At 42.6% G+C, this 16,076-nt stretch overlaps 3 protein-coding genes across 3 annotated transcripts; all 3 read left to right on the top strand.

Annotated features, from left to right (window-relative positions):
- The first annotated feature begins 349 nt into the window (after nt 1-349).
- Nucleotides 350-1,303, top strand: LOC118094158 (olfactory receptor 10A2-like). The gene has a single exon (XM_035134209.3). The coding sequence runs from the start codon at nt 350-352 to the stop codon at nt 1,301-1,303; it is 954 nt and encodes a 317-aa protein (XP_034990100.3).
- A 4,709-nt stretch (nt 1,304-6,012) lies between these two features.
- Nucleotides 6,013-6,966, top strand: LOC118094156 (olfactory receptor 10A2-like). Its single transcript, XM_088656348.1, has one exon. It carries the CDS (start codon nt 6,013-6,015, stop codon nt 6,964-6,966), a length of 954 nt encoding a protein of 317 aa, XP_088512474.1.
- Nucleotides 6,967-12,634: 5,668 nt separating this feature from the next.
- Nucleotides 12,635-13,588, top strand: LOC118077558 (olfactory receptor 10A2-like). The gene has a single exon (XM_088656404.1). It carries the CDS (start codon nt 12,635-12,637, stop codon nt 13,586-13,588), a length of 954 nt encoding a protein of 317 aa, XP_088512530.1.
- Nucleotides 13,589-16,076: the final 2,488 nt, after the last annotated feature.

Genomic DNA, 16,076 nt, shown 5'->3' with positions numbered 1-16,076 from the left:
GACCAATCCTACCAAAGGTTAGCTCTTGCTATCTTTAATGAAGGAAATGAGGATTATATAGATAGAAATCTCAGAGAAATCTCTTTAATGATTATTAAAACAATACCTCCCCATATGAACAGGACACAGAAGCTATAGGTAGAATTTAGAATTTTTATTATAAGATCCTTTCTAAATCCTGCTGATTCCATTGAAGTTAAATATTGCTGTAGGTGCCTTTGGATCGTTTCCTGATCAGCCTGGCAGTTCTTGAAAAAGAGTTCCACTTATACAGTAATATATTTAAAGATTCTGTATACCCAAACAATCATATCCAAAATTCATCAGTTCTGTATGCTCTCTTTCCAGGATGCAGAACAGGAAAGAGCACATTATACAAAACTTTACAGCACCAGCACAATTCATCCTCCTGGGTCTTTCTGATGACCCCAACCTGCAAAGTGCATTATTCTTCACTTTTCTGGCACTCTATATCATCACTCTGGCAGGAAACCTTCTCATCATTCTCCTGACGTTGGCTGACCCTGCCCTCCACACTCCCATGTATTTCTTCCTAAGAAACCTGTCTTTTCTGGAGATCTGCTACACATCAGTCAACGTCCCTAAGATGCTGGCAAACCTCCTTTCTGGAAATAAATCCATCTCCTTCATTGGATGTGCTCTGCAGACCTACTTTGTATTCTTCCTTGGTGGATCAGAATGTTTCCTCTTGGCCTCAATGGCCTATGATCGATATGTTGCCATTTGTAAGCCCTTGCACTACCCCGTCCTGATGAGCCAAAAAGTTTATTTTACTTTGGATGTGGCGTCTTGGCTAAGTGGATTTCTGATGTCCTTTGGTCACACCAGCATGATATTTACTCTCTCCTACTGTGGTTCCAATGTGATCAACCACTTCTTTTGTGACATCCCTCCTTTGCTGAAATTGGCTTGTGGGGACACCTCAAGGGTTGAAATTGCAGTCTTTGTGGTGGCTATGATTTTTGTGACCTTGCCTTTTATCCTGATATTGATGTCTTACGTAGGCATTATAACCACTATTTTGAGGATCTCATCCTCTGAGGGTCGGAAAAAGACCTTCTCCACCTGCTCTTCACACCTCATTGTAGTGACCTTGTTCTATGGTTCTGCTTGTATTACATATTTGAAGCCCAATTCAACTTACTCACCAAACACTGACAAATTTCTCTCACTTTTCTATACTGTTATCGGTCCCATGTTGAACCCCCTCATATACAGCTTGAGGAATAAAGAGGTAAAACATGCATTTAGGAGAATCTGGGCTAGAAGACCCTTTGGGTGATAAAAATGGATTGACATATTGTGGGAGTTCCAAAATAGGTTGGGACTTGTACCTGCTAATTTCTGGAAGCATTAGGTTGGATCCAGAATGATTTAGTTGAAATGTGGTCCCCTTAAAATTAATGGGATTAAGTTAATATGCTTTAATATATGATCCTTGATTTAAATGGGAATTTAATTCATCTAACCTTGCTTGTATCGACTTGAACAGTGGGACAATTTCTAGTAAATAAATTTGTGTGGGGAAAGATTGTGATTCCCTCCTAATGAAATCACTAGAAATTCCCCACAAAAGATATCTCTGTGAGCTTTGAGGATTCCTCCTTAACAATTTGTATTGGGTAATGGATGGAAAACTATTGGGGGAAGTGGGAATCATCCTCAATTAAGCTTGGAACCTAATATAACTTAACCTGAAGGTCATTCTCTTACAGAAAGTTTTCTGTCCCTTTATCCATTGCCATCGAAGCCCAAGCATAGATTCCATGCTTTGTATACAAAAGGTCCCATGTTCAGTCCAGGCAGGGATGGGAAAGGTTTTTTTTCTGAAACTCTGGGGAACTTCTGCCAAGCTGCATTCAAATGTAGGGTGTATTGTATATCTTTTTACATTTGTGATGCTAATGCTTCTGTCCCTATTTCTGACATCCCTTTTGCACTGCAATAGATGCTGCATTCTATAACTGTGGTGTTCTAATTGCTATACCACCATGTTGCACTACATTTTAAATGACAGGAAAGGATTATATGCAGGGATACTGCCCACATTTTTTTTCAAATGAAATCACAATTCAACAATTCCCTCCCTTTGGGCTTCTCCTAGTATGCTTCTGTTCCTGGCTACTGAATTCCCTGTGATTGGCTAGACAATGCCAGATATCATTAAAGACCTACCTGGATCAAACCTCTTGAAAGTGAACTGTTGCCATATAGCCAATTGCATCTCAGCACCCCTCATCTTACCTGACCATCACAGACCCCCCAAGTTTCCCTTTTTTGCAGGGATAGTCCTGGATTTACAGAAACTGTATCAGTTTCTGATTTGATCCTGGAATGTCCTGCTTTTCCTTAGGCTGTCTCTATTTTCTTTGGAGAAATATTGGAGGTATGGAGTTAGGCAACCCCCGAGCCAAGGAGATAAGTAACAATGCAGCCTTTAGAAGACGTTTGAAGTTTGCCCTGTATAAGGAAGTTTTTCCCCAATAAAAATATATATTCAGTTTTTATATACCGGTATGTTGGAAGCCAGCCAGAATGGCAGGGGCAACCAAGTCAGATGGGCAGGAGGTTGATAATGATAGCAGCAGCAGCCGTAGCAGCAGCAGCAGTAGCAGCAGCAACAACAACAACACTAATAAATAATAATAATAAATAATAGAATAGGATGTCCCTCTTTTCATTGAAGATATTTTGGAGGGTCTGCAATCAATGCTGCTACCTTGCACAGTTGTTGTTGTTGTTGTTTAGTCGTTTAGTCGTGTCCGACTCTTCGTGACCCCACGGACCATAGCACGCCAGGCACTCCTGTCTTGCACTGCCTCCCGCAGTTTGGTCAAGCTCATGTTCGTAGCTTCGAGAACACTGTCCAACCATCTTGTCCTCTGTCGTCCCCTTCTCCTAGTGCCCTCAATCTTTCCCAACATCAGGGTCTTTTCCAAGGATTCTTCTCTTCTCATGAGGTGGCCAAAGTATTGGAGCCTCAGCTTCACGATCTGTCCTTCCAGGGAGCACTCAGGGCTGATTTCCTTAAGAATGGATAGGTTTGATCTTCTAGCAGTCAATGGGACTCTCAAGAGTCTCCTCCAGCACCATAATTCAAAAGCATCAATTCTTCGGCGATCAGCCTTCTTTATGGTCCAGCTCTCACTTCCATACATCACTACTGGGAAAACCATAGATTTAACTATAAGAACCTTTGTCGGCAAGGTGATGTCTCTGCTTTTTAAGATGCTGTCTAGGTTTGCACAGAATGAGACCCAAAGGCTGAATGTAAGTAGCTGCAGTAAGATAGCTACTGCATGAGGTTTAACCTGTTGACCCCCAGGGTCCCTTTCAACTCCAGAATTCTATGATACTGATACATAGGCAGGCATGGGATAACCTGTGGGCTGATTTTTTATTTTTTTATTTTTTTATTTTTTTAATACTTTCTGGCTTCCTTTTCTCGTCTTACTTTCTCCTTAGCTCTTAATAAACTTCGTAAGAATGACTATGTGAGTTATCATGCGTATTTCTGCTGACCCAAAGGGAATTTTTCATTTACGTGTCTACAACATTTTGGAGCAATGATGCATGGGTTAAGATTGGGGTCTCCCAAAGAAGGAAAAGCTACATTAGGCTCAGAGAAGATCCAGGAAGGCTAGGTGCTCTCTGTGTCTCCCCTCCTCGTTACCTGACTCAGATCCTCTGAAATCACCCATTTGGGGGCTGAGCATGTTAAGCAGGTGGGGGAAGGGCAGCTTACTGGCTAGTTCTGGCATAACTGACTTACACCCAGACTGACAGCGGTGGAAGGAAGGGAACAAAAGTTCTCCCCACTCCTTCCACTGTACCTTTTACCAACTTTGCATTTTATGCCAAACGGTGGTAACTACAACTTTTATTGGTAAAACCAAGACTCCTTGCAAAGACTTATAATGGCCAATGTAGAATATCTATCTATCTATCTATCTATCTGAAATATACTCGGAGTCGAGAGTGAATTTCATGCTCTTTATTCAGCTCATAGTCATCAAGGAGAAGAAGAGAAGAAGAATGGCTCTTTTCCCAAACCATCTGCTTATATACATTTTTTACACAATGGGCCTTGCGTGATTGGCTACTTCAGGGCTACACCTGTGGGCCAATCAGGTTGTGGATTGACTTCTGCCTGCAGCCTGGTTGGCTGCTCCTACAGGCCAATCAGGTTGCAGATTCACTTCTGCCAGCCACCTGATTGGCTGCTCCTGCAGGACAATCAGGTTGCAGGTTCACTTCCACCTGGAGTTGGATTGGGTAGCTCCTGCGGACCAATCAGACTGCTGATTCTGAATCCTATTGTTCTAGGATTCAGCTCAGTACATAACACTATCTATCTATATCATCAAACTTATATCCCTCTTGGGGGAAAAAAGTAAGTATTTTAGTGGTCCAGCTTGCAAGTAACATCAGTTTGAGATGTCCTGATTATTGAACATTCTAACTGATTTCTTTGTACAACTGATTCTAACTGATTTCTTTGAAGCCCACTCTTCAAAGTTGAATTGTATCAATTTTCAAATCTCAGAAAACTCAAATTGATATTTGCTCTGATTGTGCTGGGAAGTGTGGGTTTTCGTGCTGAAAGTTCTGGTGTAGGGAAAAGAAAAATACCCACAAGGACGCAGAGATTAATATCTCGGACCTGTGTTTGGGAAATGTTGGGGGAAAGGTAAGTGTAGACAAACCCATAGACAACACCGGCTATTTACTGAACATTAATTCTTGTTTGTTTGCAAGAGGTTATACAACGTGGTCAAGAAAGTATTTTCTCATTATATTTGTTGGCTTCAGGCTGCCTCAGGAGATAATGAATCCATTGAATTGGCAGAAGTGAAGTGACCTCCCCTGGGCACAGGCCTGAGCAGTGTGTTCTGAGCTGCCCAGATGACAAGACCCCTTTCTCAACCTCACTGATGTGGTTGGGGGGGGGGGAACAGCAGTACATTTGGCACCAGTTTAGCAGCAGGAGATGTCCCAGAAGACAGCTTCTAGGAACCACAGGTAACATCTGAGTGCACGATGGGGACGAAGAGGGAACAAACTACCCCAGATTAATCAGGTGTGTACCAACAGAGGTACTACCCCTCCCCAAACACCCCATACACCCCATGCAGGGGGCTGGACTAGATGACCCTTACGTCCCTTCCGACTCTACAATCCTATAATTCTAAGTCTGCACAACCATATGTCACATAGAAAAAAGGATGAAGGGCTTTAAAGTTATTTTAAAAGAAGTATCACAGTGGATGACTGAATTGCTACATTAATGCATCTGCCTGCTCAGTCAGTTATTCATTGTGATCTGTCTTTGAGCACAGCTCCCAGAGGGAAGAATCTGGCAGAATAAAACACGGTGAAGAGGCAGGTACACTGAAAGCAGCCTAAGATCACAACCTTCTATAAATGTGGCTGAGAAATCTCTAGTGTAACTAGGTCGTCAGGAACAGAGAGCTGGGTGAGAATTTCCAGGGCTTCAGTAAGTACCATATTATTTTCTTTTGAAGCCTTCATCATGTTTCACTATGAAGGAACACACTTTGCACATTCCTTCTCATGAATGATACTAAATTATTTATTAGACAAAGATTATTTTTCAAGTTTGATGACTTTTAATAGTGTTAATTAGGACCAATCCTACCAAAAGTTAGCACTTGCTATGTTTAATTAAAAAATGATGATTATACAGAAGGAAATTTCAGAGAAATCTCTTTAATGATTATTAAAACAATACCTCTCCATGTGAAGAAGACACAGAAGCTATAGGTAGAATTTAGAATTTTTATTATAAGAACACTTCTAAATCCTAATGATTCCAATGAAGTTAAACCCTGCAGTATGTCCCTTTGGATCATTCCCTGATCATCTAGGCAGTCCTTGAACAGAGTTCCACATATAATCTATACAAAAAGATTGCGTATAGCCAAACAATCAGATCCTAAATTCATCAGTTCTTTATGTTCTCTTTTCAGGATGCAGAACAGAAAAGAAGACATTCTACAAAACAGTACAGCACCAGCACAGTTCATCCTCCTGGGTCTTTCTGATGACCCTAACCTGCAAAGTACATTATTCTTCACTTTCCTGGCACTCTATATCATCACTCTGGCAGGAAACCTCCTCATCATTATCCTGACATTGGCTGACCCTGCCCTCCACACTCCCATGTATTTCTTCCTAAGAAACCTGTCTTTTCTGGAGATCTGTTACACAACAGTCAACGTCCCCAAGATGCTGGCAAACCTCCTTTCTGGAAATAAATCCATCTCCTTCATTGGATGTGCTCTGCAGACCTACTTTGTATTCTTCCTTGGTGGGACAGAATGTTTCCTCTTTGCCTCAATGGCCTATGATCGATATGTTGCCATTTGTAAGCCCTTGCACTATCCCATCCTGATGAGCCAAAAAGTTTATTTTACTTTAGCTGTGGCGTCTTGGCTAAGTGGATTTCTGATGTCCTTTGGTCACACCAGCATGATATTTACTCTCTCCTACTGTAGCTCAAATGTGATCAACCACTTCTTTTGTGACATCCCACCTTTGCTGAAATTGGCTTGTGGGGACACTTCAGGGGTTGAAATTGCAGTCTTTGTGGCAACTATGATTTTTGGGACTTTGCCTTTTATCCTGATCTTGATGTCTTATGCTGGCATTATAACCACTATTTTGAAGATCTCGTCCTCTGAGGGTCGGAAGAAGACCTTCTCCACCTGCTCTTCACACCTCATTGTGGTGACCTTGTTCTATGGTTCTGCTTGTATTACGTATTTGAAGCCCAATTCCACTTACTCACCAAACACTGACAAATTTCTCTCACTTTTCTATACTGTTATTGGTCCCATGTTGAACCCCCTCATATACAGCTTGAGGAATAAAGAGGTAAAACATGCATTTAGGAGAATCTGGGCTAGAAGACCCTTTGGGTGATAAAAATGGATTGACATATTGTGGGAGTTCCAAAATAGGTAGGGACTTGTACCTGCTAATTTCTGGAAGCATTAGGTTGGATCCAGAATGATTTACTTGAACTGTGATCCCCTTAAAATTAATGGGATTAAGTTAATTATGCTTTAATATATGATCCTTGATTTAAATGGGAATTTAAGTCATCTAACCTTGCTTGTATCTATCTAACAGTGGGATAATTTATAGTAAATAAATTTGTGTGAGGTAAGATTGTGGTTCCCTCCTAGTGAAATCACCAGAAATTCCCCAAAAGATATCTCTGCGAGCGTTGAGGATTCGTCCTAATCAATTTGTGTTGGGGAATGGATGGAAAACTATTGGGGGGACTGAGAATCATCCTCAATTAAGCTTGGAACCTAATATAACTTAACATGAATGTTTCCTATCCCTTCATCCCCTACCGTCGGAGCCCAAGCGTAGATCACATGCTTTGTATGCAAAAGGTCCCATGTTCAGTCCAGGCAGGGATGGGAAAGTTCCCCCCCCCCCTGAAACTCTGGGGAACTTCTGCCAAGCTGCATTCAGATGTACGGTAGGGTTTATTGCATGAGTTTTTACAGTTATGATGCTAAGTGCTTCTGTCTCAATTTCTGACATCCCCTTTGCACTGCAATTGATGCAGCATTCTAGAACTGTGGTTTTTTAATTGCTATACCACCATGCTGCTCTACATTTTAAATGACAGGAAAGGATTATGTGCAGGGATACTGTCCACATTTTTTCACATGAAATCACTATGTAACAATTCCCTTCCTTTGGACTTCTCCTAGCATACTTCTGTTCCAGAAGTGTTTCCATTTGTCTGTGTCAGCCAGTATACCCAGACCCACCTTTCATCTGCATTGACTTCCAACATTTGCAGAGACTAATTTAGTGCTGATTGGCATTCCCCTGGCTCCTAACCAGCTTGTAATTGTCTGGACAATGCCAGATATCAATCAAGAGCTACCTGAATCTTGCAAGTGATCTGTTGCCATATAGCCCATTGCATCTCAACATCCCTCATGATAAAGTTTTCTTATGCCATCTCACCCCTTGCTTTTTCCTGCAAGACCAATTGCAGTCATTAACAGTCATTAACAGTCATCAACAGGTTTACCACTCCTATCAGCCAATCACCCATTCCCACCACCCTTCTGAGTAATACCCCTCCCCACCTTCTGACTATACATAAGGGTCTGGTGACTTCTGTTTCAGTGTATCTGAAGAAGTGTGCATGCACATGAAAGCTCATACCTATGACAAACTTAGTTGGTCTCGAAGGTGCTTCTGGAAGGAATTTTTTTTTAATTTTTTGTTTCAACTACGTCAGACCAAAACGGCTACCTACCTGTAACATCCCTCATTGGATCTCAACATCCCTCATGTTACCTGACCATCACAGGACCCCCCCCCCCAAAGTTTCCCTTTCTTGCAGGGATTGTCTTGGATTTACAGAAACTGTCTCAGTTTCTGATTTGATCCCAGAATGTCCTGCTTTTCCTTAGGATGTCCCTATTTTCATTGGAGAAATGTTGGAGGTATGGAGTTAGGCAACCCCCAAGCCAAGGAGATAAGTAACAATACAGCCTTTAGAAGACATTTGAAGGTTGCCCTGTATAGGGAAGTTTTAAAACATTTTATTAAGTTTTTATATATGTTGGAAGCCACGAGAGTGGCTGGGGCAACCAAGTCAGATGGCCAGGGGATTGATAATGATAGCAACAACAACAACACTGATAAATAATAATAAACAATAATAGAATAGGTTCTCCCTCTTTTCATTGGAGAAATGTTGGAGGTTCTGTAATCAATGCTGCTACTTTGCACAGGATGAGACCCAAAGGCTGATTGTAAGTAGCTGCAGTAAGATAGGTACTGCATGAGGTTGAATCAGTTGACCCTCCGGGTCCCTTCCAACTCTAAAATTCTGTGATACTATGATAGGCAGACATGGGATAACCTGTGGGCTGATTTTTGTTGTTGTTATTGTTGAACTACCATTTGTCCTCTTGCTTTCTGACTAGCTCTTAATAAACTTCATAAAAATGACTGTGAGAGTTATTGTGGGTATTTCTGTGGACCCAAAGGGAAATTTTCACTTATGTGTCTACAACAATTTGGAGCAATGCTGCATGTGTTAAGATTGGGGTCTGCCAAAGAAGGGGAAAGCTACATTGGGCTCAGAGAAGATCCAGGAAGGCTAGGTGCTCTCTGTGTCTCCCCTCCTCGTTACCTGACTCAGATCCTCTGAAATCACCCATTTGGGGGCAGAGCATGTTAAGCAGGTGGGGGAGTGGCAGCTTACTTGCTAGTTCTGGCATAACTGACCTACACCCAGACTGACAGCAGTGGAAGGAAGGGAACAAAAGTTCTCCCCACTCCTTCCACTGTACCTTTTACCAACTTCGTTTTGTATGCCAAATGGTGGTAACTACAACTTTTATTGGTGAATCCAAGCCTGGTCTCAGTCATTTATGAAAATCACCCCTTTTGCCCTTTCAAAAGACTTATAATGGCCAAAGTAGAATATGTAAATCTATCTGTCTATCTATCATCTATCATCTCTCTCTCTCTCTCTCTCCCTCTCTCTCTCTCTCTCTCTCTCTCTCTCTCTCTCTCTCTCTCTCTCTCTCTCTCTCATATCTATCTATCAGAGCTGTTTCCTAGTTCTCCTGGATCTCTCAGTGGCTATAGACATCATCGACCACATCCTTCTGGACCGTCTAGAGGGGTTGGGAGCTGGAGGCACTGTCATACAGTGGTTCCGCTCCTTCCTCCTGGGCTGTGTTCAGAAAGTGGGGGGGGGGATGAGTGCTCAGACCCTGGGCTCTCACTTGTGGGGTGACTCAGGGTTCTGTCCTCTCCCCCATGCTTTTTAACATCTATATGCAGCCGTTGGGAGAGATCATCAGGGGGGTTGGGCTGGGTGTTCATCAGTATGCGGATGAAACCCAGCTCTACCTCTCTTTCAAATCAGAAGCAGTGAAGGCAGAGAAGGTCCTGTGTGAGTGCCTGGAGGCAGTTGGAGGTTGGATGGCGGCTAACAAATTGAGGTTGAATCCTGACAAGACAGAAGTACTGTTTGTGGGGGACAGGAGGCGGGCAGGTGTGGAGGACTCCCTGGTCCTGAATGGGGTAACTGTGCCCCTGAAGGACCAGGTGCGTAGCCTGGGAGTCATTTTGGACTCACAGCTGTCCATGGAGGCACAGGTTAATTCTGTATCCAGGACAGCTGTTTATCAGCTCCATATGATACGCAGGCTGAGACCCTACCTGCCCGCAGACTGTCTAGCCAGAGTGGTGCATGCTCTAGTTATCTCTCGCTTGGACTACTGCAATGCACTCTGTGTGGGGCTACCTTTGAAGGTGACCCGGAATCTACAATTAATCCAGAATGCGGCAGCTAGACTGGTGACTGGGAGCAGCCACCAAGACCACATAACACCAGTCTTGAAAGACCTACATTGGCTCCCTGTACATTTCCGAGCACAATTCAAAGTATTGGTGCTGACCTTTAAAGCCCTAAATGGCCTCGATCCAGTATCCACCTCCATGGTTCTGCCCGGACACTTAGGTCCAGTGCTGAGGGCCTTCTGGCGGTTCCCTCGCTGTGAGAAGCCAAGTTACAGGGAACCAGGAAGAGGACCTTCTCGGTAGTGGCACCCGCCCTGTGGAACGCCCTCCCACCAGATGTCAAAGAGAAAAACAACTACCAGACTTTTAAAGGACATCTGAAGGCAGCCCTGTTTAGGGAAGCTTTTAATGTTTAATAAATAATTGTATTTTAATTTTTCTGTTGGAAGCAGCCCAGAGTGGCTGAAAAAAACCATCCAGATGGGCGGGTTATAAATAATAAATTATTATTATTATTATTATTATTATCATCATCATCATCATCTTTGTATCATCAAACGCATCACTCTCTTGGGGGGAAAAGTAAGGATTTTAGTGGTCCAGCTTGCTGGTAAAGTCAGTTCTAGATGACCTGTTTATTGACCATTCATACTGATTTCTTTGTCCAAATATGTGGCAATGTAGAGCGTCATCCACACATACCCTTTCTCCACGCTTTCCAGACATGGTCTGCATTTTATAGCTTCCTTTCTGAATGCTTCCACAAAACCTACTCCAGAGCTTCCTCATGAAAACCCACTTTATAAAGAAAACTCCCAGAAAACCCAAACTGACATTTGCTCTGATGTGGGTGACATGGGGGGGGGGGCGCGACCCACAAGGACACAGAGATTTAAATCTCAGATTTGTGTCTGGAAAATGATGGGGAACTGAGCATTAATTCTTGTTTGTTTGAGGTTATGCAATGTGGTCAAGAAAGTGTTATTCCCATTATATTTGTTGGCATCAGTCTGTCTCAGAGGACAATCAAACCACTGAATTGGCAGAAATGAGTGGGTGTTCTGGGCTGCCTAGATGACAAGACCCCTTTCTCAACCTCGCTCATGTGGTTGAGAGGAAAACAGCAATACATTTGGCACCAGCTTAGCTGCAGGAGTTGTCCCAGAAGACAGCTTGTAGGGACCACAGGTAACAACTGAGTGCAGGATGGGGACAAAGGGGGAACAAACTACCCCAGATTAATCAGGTGTGTACCAACAGAGGTACTACCCCTTCCCAAACACCCCATACACCCCATGCAGAGGGCTGGACTAGATGGTCCTTACGTCCCTTCCAACTCTTTGTTGTTGTTGTTGTTTAGTCGTTTAGTCGTGTCCGACTCTTCGTGACCCCATGGACCATAGCACGCCAGGCACTCCTGTCTTGCACTGCCTCCCGCAGTTTGGTCAAACTCATGTTCGTAGCTTCCCTTCCAACTCTACAATCCTGTAATTCTATGTCTGCACAGCCATATGCCACATAGAACAAAGGATGAAGGGCTTTAAAGGTATTTTAAAGGAAATATCACAATTGATAACTGAATAGCTACATTAATGCATCTGCCTGCTCAGTCAGTTATTCATTGTGATCTGTCTTTGAGCACAACTCCCAGAGGGAAGAATCTGGCAGAATAAAACATGGTGAAGAGGCAGGTACACTGAAAGCAGCCTAAGATCACAACCTTCTGTAACTGTGGCTGAGAAATCTCTAGTGCAACAAGAGCATCAGGAACAGAGAGTTGAGTGTAACCTTTCAGGGCTTCAGTAAGTACCATATTATTTTCTTTTGAAGCCTTCATCATGTTTCACTATGAAGGAACACACTTTGTACATTCCTTCTCATGAATGATACTAAATTATTTATTGGACAAAGATTATTTTTCAAGTTTGATGCCTTTTAATAATGTTATTTAGGAACAATCCTACCAAAGGTCAGCACTTGCCTTGTTAAAAAAAAAGATGATTATACAGAAGGAAATTTCAGATAAATCTCTTTAATGATTATTAAAACAATACCTCTCCATATGAACAAGACGCAGAAGCTATATGTATAATTTAGAATTTTTATTATAAGAACACTTCTAAATCCTAATGATTCCAATGAAGTTAAACCCTGCAGTATGTGCCTTTGGATCATTCCCTGATCATCTAGGCAGTTCTTGAACAGAGTTCCACATATAATCTATATAAAAAGATTGTGTATAGCCAAACAATCATATCCTAAATTCATCAGTTCTTTATGTTCTCTTTCCAGGATGAGGAACAGAAAAGAACACATTCTACAAAACAGTACAGCACCAGCACAGTTCATCCTCCTGGGTCTTTCTGATGACCCTAACCTGCAAAGTGCATTATTCTTCACTTTCCTGGCACTCTATATCATCACTCTGGCAGGAAACCTTCTCATCATTCTCCTGACGTTGGCTGACCCTGCCCTCCACACTCCCATGTATTTTTTCCTAAGAAACCTGTCTTTTCTGGAGATCTGCTACACATCAGTCAATGTCCCTAAGATGCTGGCAAACCTCCTTTCTGGAAATAAATCCATCTCCTTCATTGGGTGTGCTCTGCAGACCTACTTTGTATTCTTCCTTGGTGGGACAGAATGTTTCCTCTTCGCCTCAATGGCCTATGATCGATACATTGCCATTTGTAAGCCCTTGCACTATCCCATCCTGATGAGCCAAAAGGTTTATACTACATTAGCTGTTTTGTCTTGGTTAAGTGGGTTTCTGATGTCCTTTGGTCACAGCAGCATGCTGTTTACTCTCTCCTACTGTGGTTCCAATGTGATCAACCACTTTTTTTGTGACATCCCTCCTTTGCTGAAATTGGCTTGTGGGGACACCTCAAGGGTTGAAATTGGACTCTTTGTGGGGGCTATGATTTTTGGGACTTTGCCTTTTATCCTGATCTTGATGTCTTATGCTGGCATTATTACCACCATTTTGAAGATCTCCTCCTCTGAAGGTCGGAAGAAGACCTTCTCCACCTGCTCTTCACACCTCATTGTGGTGACTTTGTTCTATGGTTCTGCTTGTATTACATATTTGAAGCCCAATTCCACTTACTCACCAAACACTGGCAAATATCTCTCACTTTTCTATACTGTTATTGGTCCCATTTTGAACCCCCTCATATACAGCTTGAGGAATAAAGAGGTAAAACGTGCCTTTAAAAGAATGTGGGATAGAAAGGCTTTTGGGTGACAAAAATGAATCGACACATTGTGTGAGATCCAATATAGGTAGGGACTTGCACCTATAATTTCTGAAAGCATTAGCTTGGATCCAGAATGATTTAGTAGAACTGTAGTCCCCTTAAAATTAATGGGATTAGGTTAATTATCCTTTAATCTAAATCTCATTGATTTAAATGGAAACTAATTCATCTAACCTTCCCTGGATCTCTGCTAACAGACTGGCTGAGTCAACCCAGTCGGAGGAGGGGGTACAAATAATAACAATAATTAGGCAGTAGAAAGTTTTTATTGAATAAATTTGTGTGAGGGAGGATTATGTGAGTTCCTCTCCTGCTGTAACCACCAGAAACCCCACAAAGATCTCTCTGCTTTGGGGAATGGATGCAAAACTATGTAAAAGGTCCCATGTTCAGTCCAGGAAAGGCTGGAATAGATTTTTGCCTGAAACCCTGGAGATCTACTGCTAGTCTGCCTTCCGAAGTGGGGTCTCTTGCATGGGTTTTGTGGTTATGTCCCACTTTCTAGCATCCCTTTTATACAGCTATAATGGTTGCATTCCAGATCTGTGACTATCCCACCATGTTGCACTATGTTTTAAATGGCACCGGGGGGGGGATATGCCAGGATACTGTCCCAAATTTTGTCATATGAAATTGCAATGCAAAGCTGTCATGGTTTTCTGAGTCAATGCCAGTGTGGTGTAGCGGTTAAGAGCTGTAATCTGTAATCTGGTGAACCAGGCTCGCTTCCCCGCTCCTCCACATGCAGCTGCTGGGTGACCTTGGGCTAGTCACACTTCTCTAAAGTCTCTCAGCCTCACTCACCTCACAGAGTGTTTGTTGTGGGGGAGGAAGGGAAAGGAGATTGTTAGCCACTTTGGGTAGTGATAAAGCGGCATATAAAATCCAAACTCCTCCTCCTCCTCCTCCTCCTCCTCCTCCTCCTCCTCCTCCTCCTCTCCTTCTCCTTCTTCTATGGGGCTACAAGCACCCCCCCAAAAAACAATTAACACAGGAGTGTCCACTAACATTTCACTAGATTTCCAGAAGTACTTCTCGTGTCGTGTGAACTGTATAATGTGAAAATTAAAAAGTCAGTAAATGCTGGGAAGGTGGAATAAAGTGGCATCTGAATACAGCTCTAGTCAATCTAGACCACACTGAGATAGATGGACCAATATCAGACTCAGTTTCTAGACCCCTGCCCAACATCCTACATTGTTCAGGATAGCCCCCTGACCTTCCAAATAAGGTTTTTAATGTGTCACACGTAGCTACTGCAGTGAGGAAGGAATCAGAAGCATCCCTTCCAAGGACTTTCTTAAAGGAACCTAACTTCAATTCCAAGATTAAAAAAAAATCCATTCACAACAGAAAATTCACCCAATTGCCTCAACAAGTGTGCCCATCCTGAATTTTGCAATGTACTTAATCTCTTCCATAATATTGCATTTTTTTCTAATGGCCCTGGTAACACAAATTGGTGTTGAAGAATAAATTATGTAAATAGAAACTTGTATTCATAGTGTGTTATTGTTATTAGCTTGAAGCTGATCCTGCACTTTGCATGTTCATCACTGTATACTACAAAATACTCTGTGCAATCTATTGAGCTCCCATGGCAAATGACACTCTGGAAGGAAGAACCAAATAGTTGTCTGGACCATATGTAACCCTCTCAGGCCAATTACAACATTTCACCCACCCACCCCAAAAAATGAAAATGTTTGGGTTAGGGGGTAGTTTTGTGAAATCCCCCACCTACCAGTTTGTCTGCTGATTCATCAGTGCATTAACTTGGGAGTAAGAACCACTAAACGCAGTGTGGTTTACTTCTGAGAACAAATTAGAACTGCATTATTAATATCAGATTTGCCCCCTCTTAAAAAAACAAAACAAAAATACACTGCAGTGGGACACCTTTTAAAGCTTTGGGTCTACTTTCAGATTTGGACTTCCTCTCAGTGTTCTCCTGGAACTTTCTTATTTTAAATGTGGGTGTTTTTTTCCAGTTCAGACTTTCCTAGAATTGAAAACCTCTGCATTTCAAGGGGGAAAGGTCCAGGTCAACTCTGGGATAGGGAAGACAGGTCAGGGTACATCCAGTTTTTGTTTCACTGTGTTCAAGTGAGTCCTGGAAGACCTGTTCCCTGTCCTGCAGGCCTTTGTCCACCAGGGCCCTGACTGACTCCAGCTACAAAAGCTGAGGCTGCTGAACAGACTCTTGGACAGGGGTTTTGTTTGCGGGTGTGGGGGTACTGTTATTGATATTAATGTTTTGTTTCTTTATATAGGACGTGGGTGGCACTGTGGGTTAAACCACAGAGCCTAGGGCTTGCCGATCAGAAGGTCGGCGGTTCGAATCCCCGCGACGGGGTGAGCTCCTGTTGTACGGTCCCTGCTCCTGCCAACCTAGCAGTTCAAAAGCATGTCAAAGTGCAAGTAGATAAATAGGTACCGCTACAGTGGGAAGGAAAACGGCGTTTCCGTGTACTG

This window comes from Zootoca vivipara, chromosome 12 (assembly GCF_965207765.1).
Source record: "Zootoca vivipara chromosome 12, rZooViv2.hap1.1, whole genome shotgun sequence".
Taxonomy (NCBI): Eukaryota; Metazoa; Chordata; class Lepidosauria; order Squamata; family Lacertidae; genus Zootoca; species Zootoca vivipara.
The sequence above is the reverse complement of the archived record's forward strand: the minus strand, read 5'-3'. Positions and strand labels throughout refer to the sequence as shown.

What these genes read in the sequence shown, in the direction of transcription:
- LOC118077558 (XM_088656404.1), top strand. Translation starts at nt 12,635, where the DNA reads ATGAGGAACAGAAAAGAACACATTCTACAAAACAGTACAGCACCAGCA.
- LOC118094156 (XM_088656348.1), top strand. Translation starts at nt 6,013, where the DNA reads ATGCAGAACAGAAAAGAAGACATTCTACAAAACAGTACAGCACCAGCA.
- LOC118094158 (XM_035134209.3), top strand. Translation starts at nt 350, where the DNA reads ATGCAGAACAGGAAAGAGCACATTATACAAAACTTTACAGCACCAGCA.